We start from the raw sequence: 27,197 nt of genomic DNA on the forward strand, positions 1-27,197 counted from the left end.
TACAATTTCTGAGCTGCACTGTTTATTTTGCTGCTTGAAACCTAAGTGACAGTATGCCACTATAATTATGGGGTTTCATCTAAACCTTTACTACACTGCAGGTACAGAAATATACGGACACATTTTTGGAGAACTGACATTTTGCAAAATGCAGCAAACATTTTAATTTATACATGAGAAAAGGAAGTATGCATTTCAAGTTATTGCAGGTTATTTGTGAGAGAATTTCTGCAGGTAAAACATGTTTAAATTTAACCAACAGTAGCGTGTCAGTGTATTTAAAATCATGACAAAAATCTTCTCTCTGGTCATGTTGCCCATGACAAATTACTATGATGTTGTATGTTTTAGGGCAAGATGTCAATACAGCATAAATCCCACGGCATTTTGGTTTTCTTCTGGAGATTAAAGCTGTTTTTCTTGGGATAAATGCAGCAGCAAAACACAAACCAGTTGATCAAAAAAAGCACTTCTGCCATAACTCCAATAATTTTCGGGACACATCAACCGACAGTAGTTTTGCCATTCCCAGTTCTTTTAAGGGTTACATCTCTGCACTTAAGTATGTCTGTAAAAGCTTGTTCTCTGTTAAGCCAGTTTACTGACTACAGCCTGGTTGAGAGAATTTAGTTGGTTGGTCCATTTATCTAGTGCAGTATATCGGGCACCACCCCTCTTCTGATGATCCAATTCAAGGAGTTGGTTGACTTGATCAATTCGGCCATGAATAGTGCTGGAAATAAATAAATAAAAGAAGACATGTCTACAAACCATTTTCACTAAACGTATCTTCTGGACTTCATACAATAGTCACAATACCAATAAATACAAAAGAAAAAAGCTGCTGCCTACACTGAATGGTTGAGTTCAGCATTAATTTAACATTCACTACCTTATTCAAACTTCAGACAGAAACCAGATTTCAGCTACCTTTCACCAATTTCATTGAAAGAACCAACAGGCATATACTTACCCAATTAATCAAGAGCAAATGTAATATGTGAAGCTTTAAATAACATACTGCATTTAAGAAAGATACAATTTCCAAACTATTATATATCATACCTTAAACTTTAAAAACAAAATAATACTATCCATTAAATAATTCTCTAGCTGTATATGGGTCATATACTGAAAGAGAAACCTTTTGAAAAGTCTTTTAGAACTTTTTCAAAGATCATGTGCTTAACATGATCATTCATTTATAAAAAGCCACCACACACATATATCTCTTTTAATAGAAAACCACAGCCAGAGAGTTTTATGAAAAATCAAGAATTCAACTGTTACCTTTGCCATCATTATTCAAACTTTATGTCCTAAACATGTTGTGGTACAAAATAGTCAAGTACTTACTTATCCAATATGCACTGCACCAGCAAGCTCTCCACATCAGCTACATCTATGTTTAACTCCTAAGACAAGAGACTCATTATAATTCTACCAATTAACTTTTTGAAAGACTTTATGATTTTATATAATTATTCTTAAATATTTTAAATTCATTTCTACCACTTAAAAAAGAAAATTTACAGCAAATTTCATTATCTGTTCAAAATACTTCCGAGAACACAGGTCTGACAAAATCCAACTTGTTAACTTTAAAAGTATACCCCTGCTATAATTTTATTGTGGTTGGGCTTAGCCATACATTCATTATATATTTTAGCCACTTTCTCTCCTACAATTTTCTCTGAGGCTGAAGGAATCTTTAAAATGAAATATAATGATTCCTTATTTCTCTTTTCTTTTAACTCAATTTATGCCAGGAAAACAGAAAAATTCACACTGAAAGGAAAAACCTTAAGTTATGCTGTATTTTAAAAATGTAGTATTACAAAATGTTAACAAGAATCACTCTTTTAAATAGAAGATAGGTATACTGCATTTATAACTACAAATTATAAATATTAAAATCAATGAATAAAAGTACCTTAGAAATAAAAGGAATATGTATTCTCGTGTAAGGCTTAATTAATTTTATAAGCACTTGTGTTCTGATGTTTCGCAAAAGCTCTGAAAGAAAAAAGTTAAAATAACACATTTGTATTTACTAGTTTGTATAGCTTTATGAATCACTATGTACTTCTAAATTATATTAATTAACTATATCATTTATCTTCTCAAAATACATCTTTCTTCCTAACAAGAACACAAGGTATTTGTATCTAAAAACATCTGGGTTCAACAGATGCACAGTATGATTAAAGGCTGTCTTTCACATCATTTTTTCTTGTTCCCACCTCCCTGATTTTGCTCACGTTGTGATACCACTTAAAATATCCTCTTGCCTTCTCAATAATACTTCACCGCTCATCATTTCCTCTAGTTTCCTCTTTCAAGAAGCTCTAATTTGTACCCGCCAAGTTCCTTATTTTATGCTCTTTCAAAACCTAGAGTAGTACATTTTATACAATGATTTTACAATTGTCCCTAGTTCTTCATGTAAGTGTCCTTTAAAAAAAATAGATAGAAGTTCATGCACAAGACTTCTGCATTTTTCTATGCCCACAAAATATAGTATCGTTCTAAGTTCAAATAAGAACTTTAAACATATCTGCTGAATGAAAGAGAAAGGAAGGTGAGGAACAAAAGAACATTACTTCTAATCTTTGGATTTTCTTAATGCATCTGGAATTCAAGTATTTGAATAAGTTGTCCCAAATGGTTATTAAAAACCCTCAAATAGCTCCATAACAGGTAGGAACACTGGAGGTATAAGCGGTTCCAGAACAAAGAGACGACTTTTATCTTTGTTACTCAGAACTTATTAAAAATCTCATACATTTGTTGGTACAGTCTTAGCCTACCTTTTCAAAGTAAGTGCATCTCAGCATTATCAACAGCAGGCTGTTTTCAAAACTTTTGTTGTCAAAAATAAATCCTAAAAATTAACTTTGAACTTCAACATCAGTAATAAACATGCAATAATATCTAAATTAGAATAAGAAGGTAAAAGGGACAGCCACCTTAAATGAAATGGACATCATATAAGAAATTGATTACATTAATAAATGAAATTTGCTAGTGATTTCTTTAAACAGCTTTATAATTTTAAGGAATATTCCATTCCATGACAGCATTTAGAAACATTTCTATATTTTGCAATAAACAGAAGAAAAACAGCTTAATTCCATGTAGCTCCATTAAGAAGTACTGTTTGACAGTGACAAAGAATGTAACAATTTCAGCAGAAAGAATATACCTTCAATGTGTTCCCTTATGAAAGGATCATCCATGATGTTGCTGTGATTTGTTTTTAGAATCTTTTCAAATTCAGTGATGTCATTATTCTGATAGGCACTAAGAGAAAAAGAAAAGCATAAATTTTGTCAAACATGAAGAAGTCATATATTAAATCAGATAAACCAAAGAGCCTATTTCTCAATTTTTATATGCAAAAATCTAAATTATATTATAGTTTCTGTCATGGAAATTGGAATTAAACACACACGTATCCTTCTGAAAATAAAATGAATTTCCTTTTTAATGCTTTTGGTTTTATAAAGGAAAGATAAATTATATCTTCTGGGGTTATAATATTATATTTATACATAGCTAATTAAAATCTTCTCTAAATCTTGGTATTAAGAATTGACAACAGTTTAATAACTGTTTAATGCTTGATGCTTTTAACTTAAATTGTGCGTTTAATCCCTAAGAAACCAGGTTTCATGCATACTACTGTATGGAGGAGTTTGGATATAAGACAGTATATCCTCCCTGAAGGTTATTCAGAAATGCAGCTTCCTAATTTTTATCTTCTAGAAAGGTACCAGCAACTGCCAAAACTTCTTAAAGGGAACATTTGATTCTCAATTCTCTCTAGCCTTAGAATTCCACTGAGCTATACAGCAGAAACATTGGTGGCAGATAATTAGTGCCAAATGGGATACACACACAAAGTAGAGAGTGATGGACACTGCTGCAGAAGGCCAAAGGCTGATTTACATTCATGATTCTCTGAGATGTCTACTATCTACTCTCGGAGGCACTATGGGGATTGCTAAAGGTGCTGAGAAGGAAGAAGCCAACCTTCTGGATATGGCACCACTGTCTGCTTTATATGTAAGACATATCATCAGCCATTCTGCACGCCCTCTGCTGTGCTTCCATCTGTTGGGTCGCAATGTAACTTCATGTTAGGGACAGGTGATTCAAGTGCTTCAACAGGAATTATTTTCCTCTAGTCTGCTGGCAACTGACTAGGAAGATAAAATTAGGAAGCATTACTTTTCTTACCTACCCCCAATATATTATTGTAATATATAATACTATAGGAGGATATATTCAAATAGTGAAAACACTTGCACACACATGTATTTTAACCAAAAGACATTCTTCCACTATTTAAGTGGCTTAAAAAAAAAAATCTTACACAAAATGTGGGACACCACAGGCCACTTCTTTCAAAATTTATCATTAAAATAAGTTTTAGAGTTCCAATACAGAGGCTTCACTAGAGTAAATTGTAAGACAAAATAAATATACAAATATAGCCATTACTTTTTAAAGGTCTGATAAATCAGTACTTTAATCCATTTAATGCATTTAACCAATTTAATCTGAACAAAATATTCATGTCTATGGCAAAACTTTCCCTCAATATTTTTTTAAGCGTTTTAAAAGTTAAACTGTTGCTTAGCAATATAACTTAAAAAACATTTTTTTAAAGTATTATGTAGCTAACCTCTAAACGAATAATCTCTTAATGTGGCCAAATGTAGGTAGAATAAACTATTTGAAATAAAGATGGAGAAGCCTCCTTTCATAACTAAAATCAACTTAATTCAAGAAATATATATTAAGATAAACTAAAGAAGTAAACAATAAAAAAGAAACTGACTTTTTAATGTTGCAGTTTTTTTTTTTTTTTTTTTTTTGCGGTACGCGGGCCTCTCACTGTTGTGGCCTCTCCCGTGGCGGAGCACAGGCTCTGGACACGCAGGCTCAGTGGCCATGGCTCATGGGCCCAGCCGCTCTGCGGCATGTGGGATCTTCCCGGACCGGGGCACGAACCCGTGTCCCCTGCATCAGCAGGCGGACTCTCAACCACTGCGCCACCAGGGAAGCCCAGTTTAGGTTTTTTATCCCCTAACCATTCGTAGTCCCCTTAAAATAAAATCTTTCTTATTTTTTACAGCTAAAATTAAGGTTTCAAACAAACAAAAAGCCTAGTAACTTGTAAAAGTCATAGCCAAATAAAAACAAAGTAAATGAGGACATTTTACATAGAAGCTTAAACAGTATTATGAAATAAGCTATTCTCTCCAAGTATATAAAATTTATATGTAGGTGACTCATAATTTATAGTCTAACAGTACTTTTTTAAATTAAAAAAAAGACTATTAAGACAATGTCTGGTCATCTAAATTACCTACATGTATCTGAAAACAAACAAAAAAACCCAACCTTGCCCCATGTCCCTAACTACATTCTTCCTGTCTTTGGTACTCAGCCGTACAATCTAAACAATGGACTTGAAACCTAGTAAGTTCCTCAGTTTTCTATAAAGAAAGCCCATTAACGCCTAGGCTCCATCTATTCCTGGCTCAGAGGAAAATTTTTCTTGCTCATTGATTTCTTTTACAAAAACAGGTCTTTTCTAGGCTCTTTGCTTGGTTTCATTTTCTTTAATTTTGTTTAATATTAATTGATTATGGCAGGTTTTTTAGTCATTAGCTATAATTAGTCATACCTTTCTCCACAAAAGGCAACAATAAATCCTTAGATTTCTTACCAGTATGACATCTCTGCTGCACCTTACGTCAGAAATTTAGCTGAGGCAAATTTATTTAAAGTGATTTTTAATCTTGTCAATTAAGAAAATATACAAGTAAAGAAACTGTCTTACTGAAAACTCTTGACTAATGTAGACCAATTCATAATTTCATTTTGGATTAAGGCAGGTAGAAACTGTAACATTGTGAAATTGTTTTAAAACCTCTACAGCTTTCTACTGAAAAACAGTGTGTGCACACACTCATACAGATAATGAATACTTATAAAATCTCGTGACTAACAGAAACAGTAAAATAAATGACTTCAAAAATTTCATCAACTTTGGTATACTTCAAGCCAAAATACAAGAGAGCAAACATTGAGTATTAACTGAATTCTGAAAAGTTCTCTCCTCTCTCCTATTTATTCACTGTTTTAAGGTAATTTACCTTAACTGAAATATTAAAGCTTACCTTACTAAATTAGTCATCGCTAGAATTTCTGGATCATTTTTGTAAGGTTTGGCCTAAACAGTTAAAAAAAAGAAGAAGAATTAACTGTGTATGTACAAAGAAAGAATACATTTATTTTCACAAGAGATAGCTGATAGAAATGAAGAATTAGAGCACAAACATACCTCCTGTGAGTCAAATGGATTTATTCCCGATTTCATTAGCATATTTGCTAAGACCAAATATTTTAAGCAAGTGGTTCGTCTTGGACTTCCCGATTCATCGTAATTCTTGAAGGCTTCAAAAAAATCAGTGTGTGCCTTTTCAAATTCACCTTCTCTCAAGTGCATTTTACCACCACATTCTGTAAAGAATAAAACAGGAGAAAAGAGGACATTTTCAGTTCTGTAATAACAAGATTGAACACTTTATAAATATCAAATGAAAACTATTTCAGTGCTTCCAGTCTTTTAATTCTATATCTTGAAGACTACTAGCTCCTGTAGTGTGTAAAGGGCACATACTTTAATTCTTAAAAGCAAGCTCTTCATTAAACATCAGCCAAACAAGCATTTGCAAATCTTTACTCTCAGTTGAAGTAGAAAGTAATTTTATCAAAACTACAATGAGCTACCACCTCACACCAATCAGAATGGCCATCATTAAAAAGTCTACAAATAGCAAATGCTGTAGAGGGTGTGGAGGAAAGGGAAGAACCCTCCTACACTGTTGGTGGGAATGTTAAATTGGTGCAGTCACTATGGAAAACAGTATGGAGGTTCCTCAGAAAACTAAAAACAGAAATACCATATGATCCAGCATTCCCACTCCTGGGCATATATCCAGAGAAACTTATAATTCAAAAAGATACATGTATCCCTATGTTCACAGAGTTCACAGTAGCCAAGACATGGAAACAACTTAAATGTTCATCGACAGATGAATGGATAAAGAAGATGTGGTACATATACACAATGGAATACAACCTGGCCATAAAAAAGAACGAAATAATGCCATTTGCAGCAACATGGATGCAACTAGAGATTATCATACTAAGTGAAGTAAGTCAGAAAGAGAAAGACAAATCCCATATGATATCACTCATATAAAATAAAGCCACAAATGAACATATCTACAGAACAGAAACAGACTCACAGACATAGAGAACAGACTTGTGGTTGCCAAGGGGGAGGGGGGAAGGAGGAATGGACTGGAAGTTTGGGGTTAATAGAAAACTATTACATATAGAATGGATAAATAACAAGGTCCTATTGTACAGCACAGTACACTATATTCAATATCCTGTGATAAATCATAATGGAAAAGAATATAAAAAAGAATGTATATATATAACTGAGTCACTTTGCTGTATAGCAGAAATTAACACATTGTAAATTAACTACACTTCAATAAAAAATAAATAAATCATTAAAAAAGAAATTATATATATATATAACAATTCAACAATAGAACTTCTGATGGTGTATTTTTTATTAATTATATCTTTACTGATGTAAATTTTACAAAGATTCATCCTAATTCCCTTCTAAGACTAGATCATTTCTTTGACTTCACTACTTTGCCTTTTATTTTCACTAAAACAAACAACCTTCAGAGTCATTCAATCATATGTAAGGACACCTTGATATCTTCCCATGACAACTGCCCACCCTTTCCAAACCAAACTTGCCTCTGATGACTCCCATGATCAGTGGATGAGGGATGGCAGACTTGATGTGAAGTGACTGTTCATAGAGTGCTTTAAGTTTTTTGTTATTTTTCTGTGCCGTGTACATTTGAATTTCCAAAGCATATATTTCTAATAACTGTGTGCCTTTTTTCAGGTCATCTTCTCCATCATCAGTCTAGGAAAGCAAATAATGAACATTTAGTCAAGACAGAATTCAGAGTCAACCTAGTGATTTTTACTTGAGTTACCCTGAGAACCTTACACTTACAATACTAATTCTGTGGGAAAATGCATTACAAATTTCAATTGGGACCTAGATTACTAAGAACATGACCTTCAATGGCCAAAAAGGAAATCATTTTCTAGTCATTTTTGTATTTTCTAGTCATTCAATAGGAAAAAAGTGGCCAGAGGTATTTTTTTATGTATAAAAATTGCAATGTTTTGTTTTATCTAGGAGATTATGAATGGTCTTCTCCAAATCTTCACAACTACTTTAGATCCACTGATTCAATCAAAAGCACTTCTCAAGTGCCTTCCTAGTGCCAGGTACTGGGACTACCTTGGGGAAATACAAATTTAAATAAGCCAATGTCCCTGATCTCAAAAAGTTCATAATCTAGAAGACCAATCTGTCAACAGATAAATTATAATATAAATGATAATAACTCTAGTTAAGTATGAACCAAGTGCCAAGAATGGAAGAGAAAGGACTAATTCTCTTGGGGGATGTCAAGGGAATAACAAAGGTGGGGAGATTTGAGTTCGACTTTGAAAGATGACCAAGAGCCCACAAAACACAGGCCTTGAAAAACAGAATATGGTCAACAGTCAGATAATTATAACATCAAGCACTGACATACACAAAGCCAAAATTAATTATTTATTTGGTCTTCCAACTTAAAACTTCCCTTTATTTGTTTTTCACTAACGAGTCACAACCAGACTAAAAAATATGATATGTAAGACAATCTGTACGTTCAGATTATTATGCATCTCTCTATGCTTTAATGTTATTTACAATCCAGATGGCATTTTCCTTATGTTCTGAAATAAACCAAGCAAAAACTTCTCCAGAGGGCTTTTTCATATTCCTTATGTATATATTTGTAAGACTTTTTAAAATTAGAAATGCCTTCTCAACCATTTTCATTTCATGTGGAAGTGAACACACAGCTGGTTATGTATCAGATTCCCTTAAGAATGTATAGATAAGAAACAATCCATAAATGACTGATCTGCCTTATAAACCAAACCTATTATGAAATATAAAACATTTTCCTGTTTATAAAAACTAAGAAAAGGTAAAATTATTAAATGAAAATATCTGCAGATGATTTAGAACACTTTTCTGATTAACTTTTTACCCACTCACAGAAATAACATATATAATTAAAATAAGAGTACACGGCATTGAAAGAGCATAAAAATATTTAAAACAGTATTTCTACATAATATTTAAACTAATATCAAGTAACTTATTGATCAAGACAAAAAAGGAAATACAAAATTACAGCTCACATTTAGAAAGTTATACAGGTGTACTGTCTGGACCACATGGTTATCCAAATTTAAATTAAATTAAAAACTCAGTACCTTCATCTCACTAGTCAAGTTTCAAGTGCTTGATGACATGTATCTGATGCTACCATATTGGAGAGCACAGATACAGAATGTTTCTAACATCACATGAAGTTCTATGGGACAGTGGTGTTACAGAGGATTCATACATGAAAACTAGAATATAAAATATCTTTATGATGTATGTCTATAATATCCTTTCCAATTTTCATAGGTTACATAATTAAATATGAAAGGCTTATTCTTAGTATTAATGACTGGTCAGTTCATTTATTGATACCTATGCCTCATTCTACAAAGATAAGGATTGAAATTAGGACTAGGAGGAAGAAATGTAATTCTCAGAAAAAATTAGCTTTCTGGTAACTTATTTTCCAAATTTTATTTTTGCAATGATGCTTGAACAAAACATCCCTAAACAATGTTTCAAATACAATTTTTTCTTATGCTTTTTTATTATGAAGAAATATTAAGAAAAAATAAAAGAATGCTACCTGGCAGGACTGATGTAACTGGCGTAAAATTTTTTGAAGCTTTCCATATTCCTCTCGTTCTAAATATAATTTCCCCAGCTGTAAAAAAATAAACTTATTAAAATTAAAAGATTTCAACAGAAGGTGCATCTTTATAGTTTATCAAGGATACCCACCCACTCTTCAAAAGAAAAAAATGTAATTATAATTGTTACCTTTGTATTTGTCTTAAACCACAGTCTGTCATTCTTAGCATCTTTCAAAGCTTCCAGTGTTGTTTCATAGAATTCCTGCAGTAAATCCATCTGACATAAAAAATCAGAATTCTATAATTGTAAACAGCAAATTTGTACCTGTTAATAAAGTTAATTTGAGCAAACTAAAAGTGCATCTTTGAACTTTAATATACATAAGATACACTATCTGTATCTTATTGAATGTCTGTGACAGTCCACAAAATTAACAAAACTTTAGCAAAGTACAGACCAAATTTACAAAAAGTGCCAAGATGTTTTTATGCGTTAAAGAAAATAAAACCCAGAAAATGTCTAATGCTCTAGTAGTACAGGTTTGTCCTTTTCAATCTAGTAACTTGTTCTATATTAGCAAAGTAAATGACATGCACATAGAACTAGTTGCGCTGTTTATTATTAATAGTGTATATCTTATGCACTCAACTCTTACTTGGTGCCTACTATATGGCAAACACTACGTTGTTAAAGAAACAAAGAATAAGCCTCTTCCCTCAAAAATTCTTCTATAAATGTCACTAATCAATTAACTGGATTACAAGCTTTTAAGTTACTGGTAAACTGTTGGAGTTGAGTGGAGGGAAAAGTCTAGCACAATTTTAGCTGAGTCTAACACCATCAGCTCATAAGTCTGACTTTTTTAATGGAAATTGCTGTTTGTTTTGCATTATGATAAGCTCCTCTGTCCCCCTCCCCCCCCGCTTCTGGCTCTACCTTTGTTTGAATACCTGATTCTCTAGGTCTCTACTTAACAGGATCAAGAGGTAAGAGGGCCATGAGAACAGGAAAGCTTGATACTTTCAGAAAAGGTTGCCTATTTATTCACGACTGCCGATGGCACAGTAACTCAAGTGTTGCCCAACCAATATCTATACTTACTTTCAAAAAGACAAAAAGCTTACATATAATAGCATGAAGCAACACACAATCTTAAAGTTTTAAATTACTTAATCCCCCCCAATATCTGGCATACCATTTACGAATAATGTACAAAAAAATGTTTTGATAACACTTGTTTGTAAAACTCAGAAAATATTTTTCCACTTAAGAAAAGCCCCCTGATATTTAAGAACTCTAGAATTAGTGCCATTAAGTGTTAATGTTCTGAACATAAGTTTATCTTCCTCTATTTCCATTACATATATTTTAGATATAAACAGTAAAAATAGACTGCCTCAAGAAATAAAAACAACATCTAGCAGAAAAGACAGAATGAAAGACGCTGATTCTGAGATGAACATTTTTTGAGTACGAAGAGTTATCAAACATTCTAAGAAATGCTAAGTGATATAGAAAATACTTCTTGTGCTCAAATATCATAGCGTAAGAAAGCTGAAACTTAGGACTATGTTGCTTAAAAGAATATAAACAAACAGTCCAATTAAAAATTACCTTAGCAATAAAATAATCATTGCTTTTCTTAATAATCAAAGACTAGAATAATGAAAGCACTATCATTCCCCATATCCACTGTAGTTTCATCATCCATCATCCACCTATTCTTTGTAATAGAACTTATTGAATTGAACACCTAATGAGTAATGCCAATTACTAATCGATATGAGTACAGGTTCTCCTCACAAGGATCTTTATCTAATCAAATCTACACAAACCACCTATGACTCACTGTTAAGTATTAACAGCTCAGGGTGGCTAGCTGAAGTGCTGATGAAGTTTATTAGAAGGAACTGTGATAGTAACTGTATGGGAGTCTAATATAAGCCTGCAAAAGTTGTGTGCAGATTGTTAGTATCTGAAGATGATATTTAAAGAGATTAAGCTAGGGTTATATATAATTAAGCTAGGTTATAACCCTATAAGCGAGGGTTATAATATAATCTTAATATTATACAATTAGTACTGTAATCAAGAATAAAATACACATTATTTTTAAAGCACACTAAAAATAAAAACGAGCATAACTGCTTAAATAAAACCTCTAGGACTTAAAAACAAAAAAACAAAGCCCTTAGTATAAATGATAAACATATTAATAAGTACTAAGAGGGAAAAACAGAATCTAACCTGCTTAGAAGTGGAGATATAATCAAGAATAGAATTAATGGATTTTTCAGAATAATTTCTTGTGACCGCACTCCGAATATAGGTCAATAGTTGTTTATATCTGTTCATCATTTCTGGAAAGTTTGTCTGTGAGGGAAGAAAAATGCATTACTAGGTACATATTTATTTACTAAGATATATACACATGATTAAGATTATAGTACATATTACTAGCTAATTGAAAAATAGTTTTTCAATAATAGAGAAACTGTATGACAGAAACATAAACAAAAAATTTAGCTTAAATTTGAAATTACTCGATTACTCAGTAAATGAATCAAATTTTTGAAGTTAGGCTTTGAAAAAGTACCACTTATAGATTTTCCAAATTTCAGATATTGTTCCTCACGGCACAACAAGCACATTTATTTAAATCACTAACACTACTAAAATATTCATAGACCAAAAGATAGAAATAAGTCCTACTTTTCAAATATTCTTTCCTAAAAATTTACCCCTTCATCAGGAAGCTCTCTAACAATAGTTATGTATTTCTTCTCTCCCTATTATTGGCAGGCTTTTATATTAAAATGTGAAGTGAAAGAATCTCTTCAAGCCCAGATACTCATCCCACTATCAAGAAAAGTCCTCCCAACCCCTAAAAAGGGGAAAAGTCCTCCCACCTAAGGCCCTACTCAATAGCAGATGTAGCTACTGTTGCTATTCCTTGCAGGATTATTTGCATTACTGTGGTTATTCCAGGAAACATGTAAGATCTGAGGAAATAAAGGACTATTAGTGAAATTTCCAGCACTTAAATATTTTGGCAGAGGGTCTATCATCCCTCAGAGCATATCATATAAGTCAACTTATGAGTCTAACCTTATAACCTGCATCCACAGTCCACAATCTCCAAGTGCTGTTAATCCCTCTTTTTATTGGGATTAACAATATACTCTACTTTTAATCACAGAGGTGGAGCAATGGCAGATACAATGCTTTTTTTCTTGAATGACAGAACATGTAAATTTATTAGGGTGAAGAATAAATTAATGACACTGTAATTTTTCTGCTTATGACTATGTTTTGCCCTGGTACATAGCATGAAGGACAAGAAAAGAAAAACATGAGAAGACTCCCTGAAATGTTCTAAGCAAGTGAATTACAAAAAAGAAAACTAGTAGGGGTAGGTGAGAAAAAACAGATAGAACAATGAGAAAAGCTTTAGCAATATACATCAAACTACTTTCGTTTCCAAGTATACCAGGACCACGTGGGGGTAAATAATAGGTAACACCCTCTCAATGAGCCACTAAAACCCAAGTTATAGAATGTATCTCCTAGCAAAATGGAAATCAGAAATATGACTGTCCCAACTTTGAGATTGTAACTTGATACTGAAATAGGATTTTAGCAAAAAGTTAGTTTTGACTTCATTTCCTTATGCCACAACAACTTTAAAGCTAATTTTTCAAAAATTATGTTACTGTAATTAAAGATCGAGGGACGATTAGGTTTACTGGTTTTTATTTGCAGTGGTGAATGCACAGAGCAGCTGACAACAAACCTTTCCAACTTTTTACTGCCCAAGAGGACTACACAGAAACGTGAGTCTAACTCTGAATCTAACTCAAAAATGAGGCGGCTGGGATGGAAGCTGAAACTACTCTTGTAAACCACAACTTATTCAGAGATGCTACTACAGCATATAAAAGGTAGAGAAGGAAGGTAGGCAAAATAACACAAAATACAAATAATCCTCTCCTTTCACTTGCTTCCCCTCTTGGCTCAAGGTAAAATGGTAAAATCAAATCCTACAGGTGGCATACATTTAAACGGGCTCAAAAACTAAACGACTGCTAGTATGTTAAAATAGTAGATTTCTATAGGGTCTCTTGGTATTATTTCAAATCACAGAATCTTAGGAGTTGAACATGGGCCCGTAATGTCACCGTAATTGTTCAATCAAAATCTCCATCCCCTGAGACACCTGATGCTTCCATAGCCCTCTAAATTATAAAATATACTGAACGTATTCTGAAGATTATATAAAGCCACCTGGATTTACCAATGGATTATTTGTGGGGTGAGAGACAAAGAGAGGAGCCATGAAGGTTTTGGCCCTAATCAGTTGAAGAGGAACGTTTTGTAATAAAAAGTAGAACCTCAGAACTCCAAAATAAACACTAATAGTTTGTTTAAAAGTCACTCTTTTAAGAGTCTCATGCTCTACTGATTGACCTAGCCTGGCAGTGAAAAGTCATTCTATTAATAATGCAGCTAAATACTGCCCATGTATCAAAAAGATAAGTTTTCTTAAACAGAAAACTTTGTATCCTATGCAGAATATTTAAAATTTAGTACTACTGTAGTCACAAATGAAAAGTAGGTTAAATATGGAAACATATCAACAGAATTATTTTAGAGAAGTAGATATAATGACATTTTGTTGCCATGAGGTTTTTAAGTACAGAATTTCATTAACAGTTTAATTCCTCTCAAAACAAATCTTACCAACTTGAAGTTAATCTTAATCATTTGTTTCAGTGCTTTAAATCCCCATTCTCCTTTTTCACCTTCAAGTTCCAAAACCTAAAAAAAGAAGAAACTTCCAGTATAATTTAATACCGTTATTTTCTAATGACACTCAATACATAAGTTGTAAACTAATTTTACATTATATGCATGAAAAACACTGCCCCAAGAACTCTACTTCTCAATGTCATTTTTAATAGGCTTAAGAAAAGAAACCAGCCTTAAAATGCTTACTTAAGGTAAGTGAGCTTATTTTGAAGTTTCTTCATCAAAAGATTAAATAAGAACTACTTCTTGATTACACAATCCCAGAAGTACTTTTTATTCCTCTGAAAAATCCGCTGGTAAGAATAACCCAAAAGTTTATCAATAGTAAAGAAATCACACTATTTAATAATGAAACCACACCTGTGTGATTTGTCACCAAAAGACAAAGGAACAGGATTGCAGGGATAGTAACTATTGACCAGCATGTTGACTCTCTTTCTGCCAGAACCATACTAGCTTTTCAGGACAATGGCCCTGCTCTACAGATAACCTGATTGGAAAAAACAAAAGGATAGCCCTTTTGAAATATTTGCTTTTGTTGCATAATGCAAACTTATTTTACAGGATTATCACTAAGTATCCAAACGTATTACTGAGATAAAATCACTTGGAATTTACTTGATTTAAGACATCATTTAGAAAAATATAAGACACAGAATCAGCCAGAAAACATATGAACCTTTTGGAAACTGCTTAATGCTGCTTTGGGGTCGTCTTCTTTTAATGCTTTGGAATTATAGTACTGATTTTCCAAATCCACATTTGGCTCAGAGTTACTATCTTCAGAGTATTCCTGTGTGTTAGAAAGAGATATTAAAATGAAGGAAAAAAAGAAAAGAAACTCACACATTGCTAAAATGTGAATACTGTTAAGAGAAAATCCACACATTTATAAAAAACAAAACAATTTAATTACATAGGTGAAACCCCACTGATGTTTAAACAGTTAAATAACAAGGGGAAAACCCCAAATCAAGTGGATAGCAGAGGACAGTAGTCCCTCCTTATCCGTGGTTTCACTTTCTATGGTTCCAGTTGCTCCATCAGTTGAGGTATAGAAACTGGAAAATTCCAGAAATAAACAATTCATAAGTTTTAAATTGTGAGTCATTCTGAGTAGCACGAAGACATCTCTTGCCAGCTCTCTCTGTTCCACCCTGAATGTGAATCATCCCTTTGTCCAGCATATCCCACCTGTCCTGTGAGTCACTTAACAGCGGGCTCAGCTATCAGATCCACTATTGTGGTATCACAGTGCTTGTGTTCAAGTTACCCTTACTGTACTTAAAAATGGCCCCAAAGCTCAAAAGTAGTGATGGTAGAAATTCACATATGCCAAAGAGAGGCCCTAAAGTGCTTCTTTTAATTGAAAAGGTGAAAGTTCTCAACTTAAGGAAAAGAAAAAAAATGTATGCTAAGGTTGCTAAGATCCATGGTAAGAACGAATCTTCTATCCATGAAATTGCGACGGAAAAAAGAAATTTGTGCTAGCTTTGCTGTTGCAGAAGTTACGGCCACAGTGTGTGAAAAGTACTTAGTTAAGATGAAAAAGGCATTAAATTTGTGGGTGAAGGACATGAACAGAAAACATGTTCTGACCGATGGTAATGTATTATGCCAGAAAACATTGAGCCTATACAAAGACGTCAGCAAAGGATTCCCTGAAATGAGTGACACCAAGCCATTTGCTGCAAGTAAGGGATGGCTGCATAGTTTCAGGAACAGGTTTGGACTGAAAAATATAAAAATTACTGGAGAGGCTACATCTGCTAATGAAGAAGTCATTGTCACATTTCTGGCAAAGTTGAAGGAGTTAATTAAGGACAGAGACCACGTTCGTACAACTTTTATTACAGTATATTGTTATAATTGTTCTATTTTATTATTCTTGTTAATCTATTACTGTGCCTAATTTATAAATTAAACTATATTACAGGTATGTATGTATAGGAAGAAACATAGCATATATATGGTTTAGTACTGTCCTTGGTTTCAGGCAAACACCGGGGGTCTTGAACTACTGTAGAATCGTTTCTTTCCTTCAGGTCAAAACTATGATTTCCACAGAATCAACACAAAAGCAAATTGTAAAGAAATATTGGTTATGATCTTCAGTTCTGTAGTGGTTAACCTTTTGTGGATAATGGAACCTGAGAAAAATCAATGTGAATACTAATTATTACGTAAATGTTACCTACTCACCTTTAACTCCATAATCTAGCTTTTGCTACTCCCTAAGTCTAAATTTCATTATTCTAACATGGCCTGACTACCGAGGATGGTAATCTATATATAGCAAGTACTCTGTTACTAAATATAACTATATGTTTATAAGAATATTTGCTTTATGTGCATTCCACATTACTCAACAGCTGTTTAGTTATATTAACACACTTTAGTCTTGTAACAAATCAAAATAAATAAAACAAAATTTATTTATATAGTTTTATGTGACTTTTCATCACATAAATTCAGTTCCTAGTTATGGAACAATAAAGCACCAAGAAAAATTGGAGTAACACTATTTTGTGGAGCAGTATAAACAAGAGTTTAAAATAGTTCCAGGATATGATATTCAATTTAATGATGAGGATTATAAAATATACATAAATTAGTGTAGTAAAAACTATTATTTTAGGAAGAGAGAAGATTATTTCCTTCAGCTACGAGTCATTACAAAGGGCAAGTTTATGCCAAATTCAGAATTGTGCCTGAAAGTAAACAGAAAAAGACAAGAAGAGCTATTTCTAAATCCAAGTACAGGTAAACTTTTTTTGCAGATACTTATGAGAAATTTTGTATTGTCTCATAAAGGCACATGAAAGAAAAAATGCACATGAGTGTAGTGTTAGAAAGCTCAAAAATATGTAAACACAAGACGAATTTTTCCTATGACCAGTAGATGGAGGGAGGTGTTTGATCTTAGTATGTAATCAGTTTTAGCTGACCACAATGGCTTTGTAATGTGCGCCCTCTGGAGGATAATTATTTCCTTGTATAAAGATACTTCCTGTGAAGCACTGGCACTGTCTCACAAATGTAAGTATCAGGAATTCAGTTATGCTCAACATATGAAAATCCTCTGGAACACTTCTCTTAGAGTTGGGATCAAATTCTGAGTAGTGCGTAAAGTTCATAATCACTCATTCACTTCCTAACCCTGTAATTTAGGTTTGACTACAGTAAAACTGATTAAACTAAAAAAGCAATTAATAAATAATGAACATGCCAGTGTATACACCAAATCATGTTATGAGAGTAATGGCTTCTGAGCCAGGTTGTGAAAGATAAATGGGAGTTTGCATGCTGGACAAAACAAGAAAGGGGAAAAGAGAACAGCAGACATGAAACTGTAACGGGAGATAGCTAAACAACGAAAAGGAATCATACCGCTGGAACATAAAAAGTCCTTACTGATTCTACCTTGAACATGAATCCCAAGTCCATCCACTTCCCCCTGCCCCGCCACCACCCTAGTCTACCACGCCACTTTCACTTTCATCTCTCCACAACTATAACCTTCCCATTCTCCTTTTTTTTTTTTTCTCTGTACGCAGGCCTCTCACTGTTGTGGCCTCTCCCATTGCAGAGCACAGGCTCCGGACGCGCAGGCTCAGCGGCCATGGCTCACGCGCCCAGCCGCTCCGCGGCATGTGGGATCTTCCCGGACCGGGGCACGAACCCGTGTCCCCTGCATCGGCAGGCGGACTCTCAACCACTGCGCCACCAGGGAAGCCCCCCGTTCTCCTTTTTAACTTTCAAATTCCAGTCTTCTTAGGGTAAGCAGCCAGAATAATCTTCATAAAATGTAAATTATCTCATTCCTCTTCTCAAAAATGGTTTCCCATTATGCACCCAACCATATCTCCTGTCAAGCTCTCCCTCATTCACTTTGCTGCAGCCACCCTGGTCTTACCTCACAAGTTGCCAAACTTGTTCTCACCTTTACATGACATTCCTTTTTCTTTCTACTTCTCTTCATCCCATTAACCACTGCATGTCATTACAGCTTAAGCATCACCTCCTCAGGGAAGACTTGGAGTAAAGAATCATAGCTATAAAACCTACTCTCACCTTTGGAAATCAGTTCTTCTCAGTTATTCTCTAGTAACTGTTCAATAATATATGGGAATAGCTAGAATCAGAAAATGACCTTTATGCAACCCAAATCTTCAGAATGCACCCCTGAACTTGGAAGCAAAATATCTTTGATTTACATCTATCACCAAGTCTAAGAATCTGGACTCTTACTCAAAGCCCATTTATTTTTGGTTTCTTAACCCATAACGGATTAGGAAAAAAAAACTGACCAGTAGAAGCTGAGAGGCACACATGAATAGGACATGGAGTTGCCAGAAGGTTAAATTCAATTACTGGAAATTACTGAACTGATTATAACATTGTTGAAGGCAGGAACCTTTACATTTCCTACCATGTCTGAATGCCTCTTGTAGTACAAGACTGACTACCTCCAACTTCTGGGAACTGACTGGCTCCAGCTAATGATATTTCTAACTTCTACATAACTCCCCCAAATCACTACAGTTGAGATAAGACTTAATCCAGCCCTCAGCATTTTGTGAATATGTTATTTTGGTTTTTCATATTGCATGGGTTAAGAAGTGAAATGTATATTTTTTGCATAATTGCAATTCAATTCTTAAGTGTTACTGTTGAAATGTATAAATACATGAGAATTGGCACAGCTGATACGTTACTGATTGGTTTCTTATAATTAGGCAGTCCCGTGTTACGATCTGCAACACCATGTTACAGCCTCCATGACATCACTAAACCTGTCATTTGCAGCTCAGTGAATCACACCATCAATACAAACTATGCTACAGCAAACTATTCACTTACTACACTGGCATAATTTTTACACTGAAGATATTTTGAGAAGTCTTTAGAATAATTCTTTTGTGTAGAATATCTATTATATATTACTTGTATCTATTATTTATACTCAATGATAATGATCTTTAGTATAAACCAGCAATTAAATGTTGCTCAACAAATGCAAATTAAGTCTTTCCCCTCAAGGTATCCATGGTCTGAGACAGATATGCAAATGAAACACCAATATAACACAATAAAAGCAGTAACAGAGACACATACTAGGTACAGTGGCAGCTCAGAAGAGGAGTAATCAACTACTCTTGAATGAGTTAGAAGAGGGAAAAGTTACCTGAACCAGGTCTAAAAGTAGGAATAGAAGTTCCCAGGGATGAGACAAGGCACCGGAAATAAAACAATTAACCATGCAAAAGCACGGAAGCTTGAAATGGCACTGCATATTTGGAAGAACCATCAATAGTCTGACTGGGCTGAAACACAGGATGTGTGTAGAGCTGGTAAGAGATAAACTGGATCAGACAGTAGAACTGTTCAAGTCTAGCAAGGAGTTAAGATCAAATGGAGACGCACTAAAATGTTTTATAGGGAATTAGACTTGTGTTTTAGGAAGAGCATTCTGGTAGTAATGAAGTAGCCCACTGGATACTCTTACAACACTCTGGCCAAGACATGATGAAGGTCTGATCCAAGTAGTAGAAAAGGGAGAAGAGGAAGGGGATAGAATAAATATATGCGATGTTAAGGATGTAAAATAAAAAGGCCACATCATATGTGCACAAGAAAGGGGAAAAGTTATCTCTAAAGACTATTGCTGACTTGGTTACACACAATACCATTAGTCAAAATAGGGAATATAGGAAAAGTATTAAGTAAATATTGCTAACTGAATTCCCTTATGTCAGATGAAGAGGTGATAACTATAATTTATAAAAGCATAAATGAAATGTTTTAAAAAGAGAAATTGAAATTTTAACCTACATATTAAGAATGCTTTAAAAAAAAACAAAGAATTTAAGCAATATATGAAAAACCAAGCAGTTGTACAGTGTTAAAGGGATTTTAAAAAATCCACTGAAGTTCATAATAGTTCCAACCCACTTACATAATAACTCATGTCCTGACATCTTCCCAAAGCAATTACGTACCCATCTACACCAACCAAATCTATTCTTTCTTCCCCCCAAATATGCCATGTACTTCAAAATCTCTGCTTTGGCATACACTGGTCTCTCTGCTAGGAATTCTAATCCACCGCCCCTTCCAACAAACTTCCCACTTTTCTCCTATGATGTGCCCCACCCCTAACACTCCTGAGAAAGGTATTCATCAAGGCTTACCTTGTGATTCTTTCTCCAACTCTTCTTAGCAAAATAAATTTTCTCCTCAGTCATGCTTCTACATGACATGGCATGTCTCTAAGACGGAGTCTTGTGTGTTTGTTCCCACCTCCCCTCTCCCCTCACCTGCCCCAACAAGAGCTTCTCAAAAGCAAGAACTTACTTTTACTCATCTTGGTATCCCCAGAGCCTGGTATATTACAAAACGCTCAGTAAGTGTCTGCTTAATTGAAATGAAAAGTGGGTGAATGTTCCAAAATAACACAACACACAATAGGTAGGGACAATTTTGACTCTATGTTGGAATGTGGCCACTGCTGAACAGGGTCGGTTTCATAGTTCATGTACTTGTGTCTCTTGCCAATAGAGGTCTTAAGAAACGCGCTCTAGGGAAACAAGACTCACCATTAACAATGCTTCCCAAGCCTTGACCATGTTTAGACAGCTATACTAGATGTTGGGCATCTAGGGCAAAGGGCAAAGTCTCATTATCCTTAAGGATGAGATTTAATCCAAGTCCTAGGTAGCCAACTGTGGTTTAGCCATTCATAAAATTAACCAAACTTTTAAAAATTTCACTCAAGGTAATGGATCCTAATTTGTCTATGGTATAAATCAGAACATTCTTTTATCTGACCTAAACTTTCAGTCTTCAAATTAAATTTTCCAACAAGACATCATTAAAGTCATTAGACTTGGGCTCTAGTTTTGACTCGGCCACTAATTTGTCACGTAAATTTAGGTAAGTCACTTACACTGGATGTTTCAGTTCCTCTCCTGTCAATTATGGGGGTTGATCTCTATTTCTTGCTGAGATCCATGTGTTCATTTTGGGACATGGTACACAAGTACAAATTTATTCTGCTGGGTATTCATACTTTACAGATTTACATTAGGGGTGAAAAAATTTATCTCATTGTTAGCACATAAGAGCTGTCTCTCATTACTTATGGGAGATCTTATAATGACATCCTTGTCATTAGTTACCCTTGTTTGAACCTCTCTAATTTCATCATATAGGATACAACTATGAGGTAATGCAACAGGCCTTTTGGAAAATACACCCAAACTTATATTTCAAACCAATGTTCTTTAAAGTAGTAACTTTAAGAGGTGGTAAATTACTGGTAAATTTCCAATTATACTGACATGGATTATTAAGTAACACTTCTGAAATTCTTAAGTTAGATGTTTCCGACCTAAAACAGCATCATCCAGTTTGAGGGCCCAACTTATTTATCAAACCCGACTCACACAATTTTTGACACCTATAGAATGGAGAAAACTTGGCTATAGCTCAAGTTAAAAAAAAAAAAAAGAAGCTGCACACTGTTTACAACAGCAAAAGGAAACAGGCCAAATTCTCATCAATAGAGAACTGGCTAAATGAAGTATGGTACATCCACGCAATCAATGCAGCTATAAAAAGAAATAAGTAATCTCTCTGCATAGTTCTATGGAATAATCTCTAAGATAAAGTAAAAAACCAAGTGTAGAACAATATATATAATATGCTAAATATGCTACATCTTGGTTTAAAAAAGGGGAGTGAGATAAAAATGTGTATTTGGTTACCTATGGGAACTGGGCAAATAGGGAACAAAAATGGAAATTTTATTTTAACATTTCACGTTTTTGAACCATGTGCACGTATTACCTATTTTAAAAAGCTAGATGCTTCAGGTTCAGAAGAACTCTAAAAAATTTTGAGCAATGACAAAAATCAGTTTGGCACGCCCCCCCCCCACTAAACCATCCCCTCTCCCCCCAGCAATAAAATGCAGGTTCACTGTGAAAGGTTTGCAAGAAATAAACAATTTTAATTTTCCTGACACTTTTCATATTTTCCAGACATTTTTTCTATATTTTTCCCACCCAGCAAAATGAATTTTAGCCCCACCCAATAAAATCATAATATGGATTACATATTTATAGTGGACATGTGTTCACTATGTGCACAGCAATGGTGATTGACTGTTCCTCTCCTAGGTGAGAGTTTTCAATTATAATGCTCCTCCCACAGGGCAGGGGAAGCAACCTATCCTCCCTGTCTACAGTGACTGAGCGGTTTGAAGAAGGCGATGCAGGCCTAAGGTGAATCAATAAAAGTTCTTCCTGGGTTTCACTGTTAGAGCTAGGAAGGAAGACTCTTTTGCCTTTGGGGTTATAATACTAGGAAGATAACACATTATATCACAAGATCTTGTGATATAATGTGAAGGCAATTAAGCCAATACAGTGAGGAAAGCAGCCCAGGAAGAGACAGAAACAGAAAAAGACCCAGCATCATTATCTGAGCCATGAATCCAGCCATATTTACACTTCCTGGTGATATGAGCCAATACACGCTCTTTTTAGTTTAAGCTAGTGTGACATGTATTCCTGTCCTCCCTTACACCCAAGAGTACTGACTAATTTATAAATTTTTTCATATCATTGGATATTCTTTAGAAGCATGGTTTGAAATGCTGACATACTTTCCATCACATGGATATATCATAATTTATCTATTATTATCTTATTAATATTAATAGTATTCCCGTACTACTGATAATCTGGGGGGGTGTTTCCAATTATTTACAATTAAACATGTCTTTTTTTTTTGGCCACTCTGAGCAGCTTGTGGGATCTTAATTCCGTGACCAGGGATTAAACCTGAGCCCACGGCAAAGAAAGCTCCAAGTTCTAACCACTGGACTGCCAGGGAGTCCAGTTTTTTTAAGCCTCAACTGTATAATCAAACTTCATCTTTGTGAAGACTACATGCAGAATTCCAAATGTGTGTACAGCATAAAAAACAATGGCCCAGACCACAAAAAGTATATTGTTTGAAAATCTGTTCTTAAAGATCCCCAACATTTTGTTTGTCAAGCTTGTGACTGAGACAACAGTCTCAGAATAAAACAACCTATAACCTCCCAGTTCCTTATATGTACAATGAGTGACAAGTGAATGTCTTAATATTAAACACACAAATCCCTGAAGCTATTTTTTGCCCCTGTCCTATATTAATCTACTTCTTTTTCAAAGTGTATATTCTATTCATGTCCATTCAAAAATCTTTTTAAAAAATGGAAGTGTTATATTTTAATTTGTTAAACCATGTTCTAAGGTTGTTTATAACATACATGACATTTGTCTGATCTTGTTAAAGTTGTGACAAATAAGAGATTCTGTAAGATATCCTATAGCTAAGACTCTTCTCTCTCCCCCCAAAAAGTAGAAAAAAAGAAATAAACTTCTAGGGCATTAAAACAGCTATTTATTAAGACAAGAATAACAATAATAGTAAACATTCATTCACGAATCACGACTATAAACCTGACTAGGTGACTATAAAGAGGCTCACATTTCAGTAATACATCTAACCAAGTAGAATTAGTCTACCTTTTCAACATTTTTTTTTCTAATAATAACATTTAAATTCAAATATACAATACCTATAAGAGGAACTATTAAAGAATAATTTTTGGTATTACATCAGTCTGTCTTAAATCCTTTCTAAAAGATTATTAGAAGTACCAATCAACTTCATGCTAGAATGGCTGAACTGTGGAATTACAATACAGTTAACTTATCTATCAAGGGCCTTATTAACTTAATGAATGGCACTATAGTTATTACTTATTATTATTAATTGTTACTATTAACACTATCGTATATAAATCTGTAAAATTACCATTGGATTAAAAGACATTTACCAGTACCGTCTTCTACTTCTCCATTCACTCCTATGCTTAGAAAATGCCTACTTCTGCCTCAAATAAAAGTCAAAAAGCTCTTAGAAATAAGAGGTCAAGCCTATTGAATTAATTTCATGTTTGTTTCTTCTTTTTTTAACCAACTTAATTCTCCTTTAGCTCTTGGGCACAAATCATTATTTACTTTTTTCGATAAAACAGTATAGTTTTGGAAACAAATTTTTACTTTTTCCAGTGGTATCCTAACTACCTATTTCTACTAGATTGGGCAAAAACAAGAAGTGATTTAGGGTATTAAAATTTATCAACAGACAACTTATAAAATATATACTGAATATATCTGTAGTTAGGATACTCATGGTTCTTGTTAACATTTTGACTAAAATGAGGTGATGGCAAACTTTCCAACAAACAATACATTTTTTAATAAAAAAGAAGTTTCCCTAAAACAGCGAGTCAATTCTGACTCTTTAAATTCTAAGAAACAAAAAAACAGAAAAGACCCAGGCAAATAACTATTAAAAAACAAAAACAACAACTTTTCTTTTGGCAACATGTAAGCATGAAATGGCAACCAGCCCTCTTAATCTTTTTTTTTAAACATAGTGGCTTAAGGAAATTAACTAAGGAAGTAAAAAATAAATTAATATGATATCTATGTAAGAGAGATATGGGGGGAGGACTATTTAACAGAATGCTGGAGTGGGGAATTATTATTTAATTGTGTGTGGTAGTGTAAAATCTTACATTTTTTGGTTAAGAAATTTTAAAAAAAGGTTAAAACTACATGTTCAATTTTATATTGTACATGTACTGTAGGCCCTCAAAGGCTGGAGAAACACAGCCAAGTTAAATCATGTTTGTTTAATTAAAATCCATGCAAAAATGAACTGAGTACTTCATGGGACTGTAAGATTCTCATTGTCATTCTTACTTTAGAGACTCACTCATAGTGCTAATAAGTCATGTATTCAAAAAACTATTGCTTAGAAAAGAGATAGGTACAAACATGTAAAAACACTAGTTAGAAGAGTTAAAAGAAACACTTCCGTAGTTAAAAAATACCTGTAATATAAGTAAACATATAATAAATAAAAATGCACAAAATATTACAAGTAGCATATTCTTAATGGACTTAGGGCACTGACTAAAACTGGCTTGATCTGAAGAAACTAAAATGTAAGGCAGAAATCTTAACTATTAGCAAAACTCTGCGTTTAACTTTAAGAATTATCAACACCTCTACTATAAATTTCAGGTAATAACAAGCATTTCCCTCTCCCTTTTGCAAATATGCCTTCTTTTAAAAGGGAAAGATTAATTGGAAAGGACTATAAAAAGATTTACACTAATTCAAAACGATATATTAATATCTTGAGAACCCTCTGGCACTTAAAATATGAGACAGACTTCCCTAAGCAACTATTTCATAACTTTACGATAATGCAGCATCACCATAATATACAAGAACCATGCACAAAAACACCCCCAAATAAAAAGCAAAGCCAAGTTGACGCTAATTCTTGGTCCAGATAATCTTTCTTAGTTCCCACACAGGTAATGTTTTTGAATATCAACTTGAAATGTTAGTGAATTTTTTAAAACCTGTAAATCTGTTCATAAACTAAACCCTGAATCTTTAAAAATCACCATTCAGCTACAGAAATTCGTTTAGTTCTACACTGTTGATATTTTTAACTTTGAATATTGGGAAATTTCTAAGTCAAGATAAAAGCCAATGTGTCAATCCCCTTATACCACCCCACCCGCCAAACCCCAAACAAACAAAAAGCAAAACCTCCTTACCACCTTTTCTCTTTAAACAAGTAGTTAAACTACTTTTTAAAGCTAGCCTTGCTCTCAGTTCTCTACTGCACCTTTACCTTAAACCAAAACGTACCCTGGACAAGACTAATTAAGCTCTGTTTCCAGGAGACTCACAAGTGGCTTTTCGCTGTCAGGCCTGGGAGCAACAAGGCCTCCTAGTTTTCGGACCCCCCTCTCCCAGCATTTCGCACCCGCTCAATTCAAGTGTGAATAAGAGGGGCCGAGAATGCTGGGCCCGAAAGGGCATCGCCGGGGCCTAGACCACTGCACGGTCCCCAAGGCGGCTCGCGCGGTAGGGAAGAGGGAGGAGGCATACAGAACCAGGCGCTGGAGGCCAGGGGTAAACGGAGGAGGCGCTTGGACTTGGAGCGCAATGCTCGGGACCCCCTTCGCTGCCTCCTTTACCCTCCCTTCCCCCATGCTGGAGAGGCAGGGCCCCGGCCCGGTGCGGGAAGGGGGAGGAGGTAAACTCGTCCTGTCACTGCACCGGGAGAGGCTGGAAGGAGCACATGTTCAACGGGGAAAGGCCGCGGCCGCCCCGGCCCCTAAAGCCAGAAGCCACCTCCAGTCCCAGAGTTCTGTTCCCTGCGCCTCACCAGGTCGTAGTCCTCCTCATCATCGCACATGAAATCATCCTCCATGTCAGACATCTTGGCTGGGACGGGGGGGGGGGAGCGGGGGAGGAGAAATTGGAGACAACCTCCTCCCACAATCCTCCGC

General features: G+C 34.5%; 1 protein-coding gene across 2 annotated transcripts; it reads right to left on the reverse strand.

Moving 5' to 3' along the window:
- On the reverse strand, positions 1–27,146 carry COPS2 (COP9 signalosome subunit 2). 2 transcript variants are annotated; one of them, XM_024748830.1, is made up of 13 exons: positions 27,074–27,146; positions 15,435–15,548; positions 14,687–14,764; positions 12,194–12,319; positions 10,133–10,243; positions 9,939–10,016; positions 7,864–8,038; positions 6,359–6,537; positions 6,195–6,247; positions 3,206–3,303; positions 1,934–2,016; positions 1,357–1,415; positions 1–733 (listed from the first exon to the last, which is right to left on the reverse strand). In XM_024748830.1, the coding sequence occupies exons 1-13, from the start codon at positions 27,125–27,127 to the stop codon at positions 589–591; spliced, it is 1,353 nt and encodes a 450-aa protein (XP_024604598.1). In that variant the 5' UTR covers positions 27,128–27,146; the 3' UTR covers positions 1–588. The 2 variants fall into 2 exon arrangements, with proteins under 2 accessions (XP_024604598.1, XP_024604607.1); XM_024748839.1 differs by having other exon boundaries at positions 4–733; positions 10,133–10,222; positions 27,074–27,138.
- Between the last annotated feature and the right edge of the window lie 51 nt (positions 27,147–27,197).

The sequence above is a fragment of the Neophocaena asiaeorientalis genome, unplaced genomic scaffold, assembly GCF_003031525.2.
Source record: "Neophocaena asiaeorientalis asiaeorientalis breed wild unplaced genomic scaffold, Neophocaena_asiaeorientalis_V1.1 scaffold298, whole genome shotgun sequence".
NCBI classification, from domain to species: Eukaryota; Metazoa; Chordata; class Mammalia; order Artiodactyla; family Phocoenidae; genus Neophocaena; species Neophocaena asiaeorientalis.

What these genes read in the sequence shown, in the direction of transcription:
- COPS2 (XM_024748830.1), bottom strand. Translation starts at nt 27,127, where the DNA reads ATGTCTGACATGGAGGATGATTTCATGTGCGATGATGAGGAGGACTAC. An exon ending in TTAAGATTAACTTCAAGTTG is followed by an intron (nt 12,320 to 14,686) that starts GTAAGATTTGTT and finishes CTTCCCTCACAG; the next exon opens with ACAAACTTTCCAGAAATGAT. An exon ending in CATAAGGGAACACATTGAAG is followed by an intron (nt 2,017 to 3,205) that starts GTATATTCTTTC and finishes TTTTTCTTTCAG; the next exon opens with AGCTTTTGCGAAACATCAGA.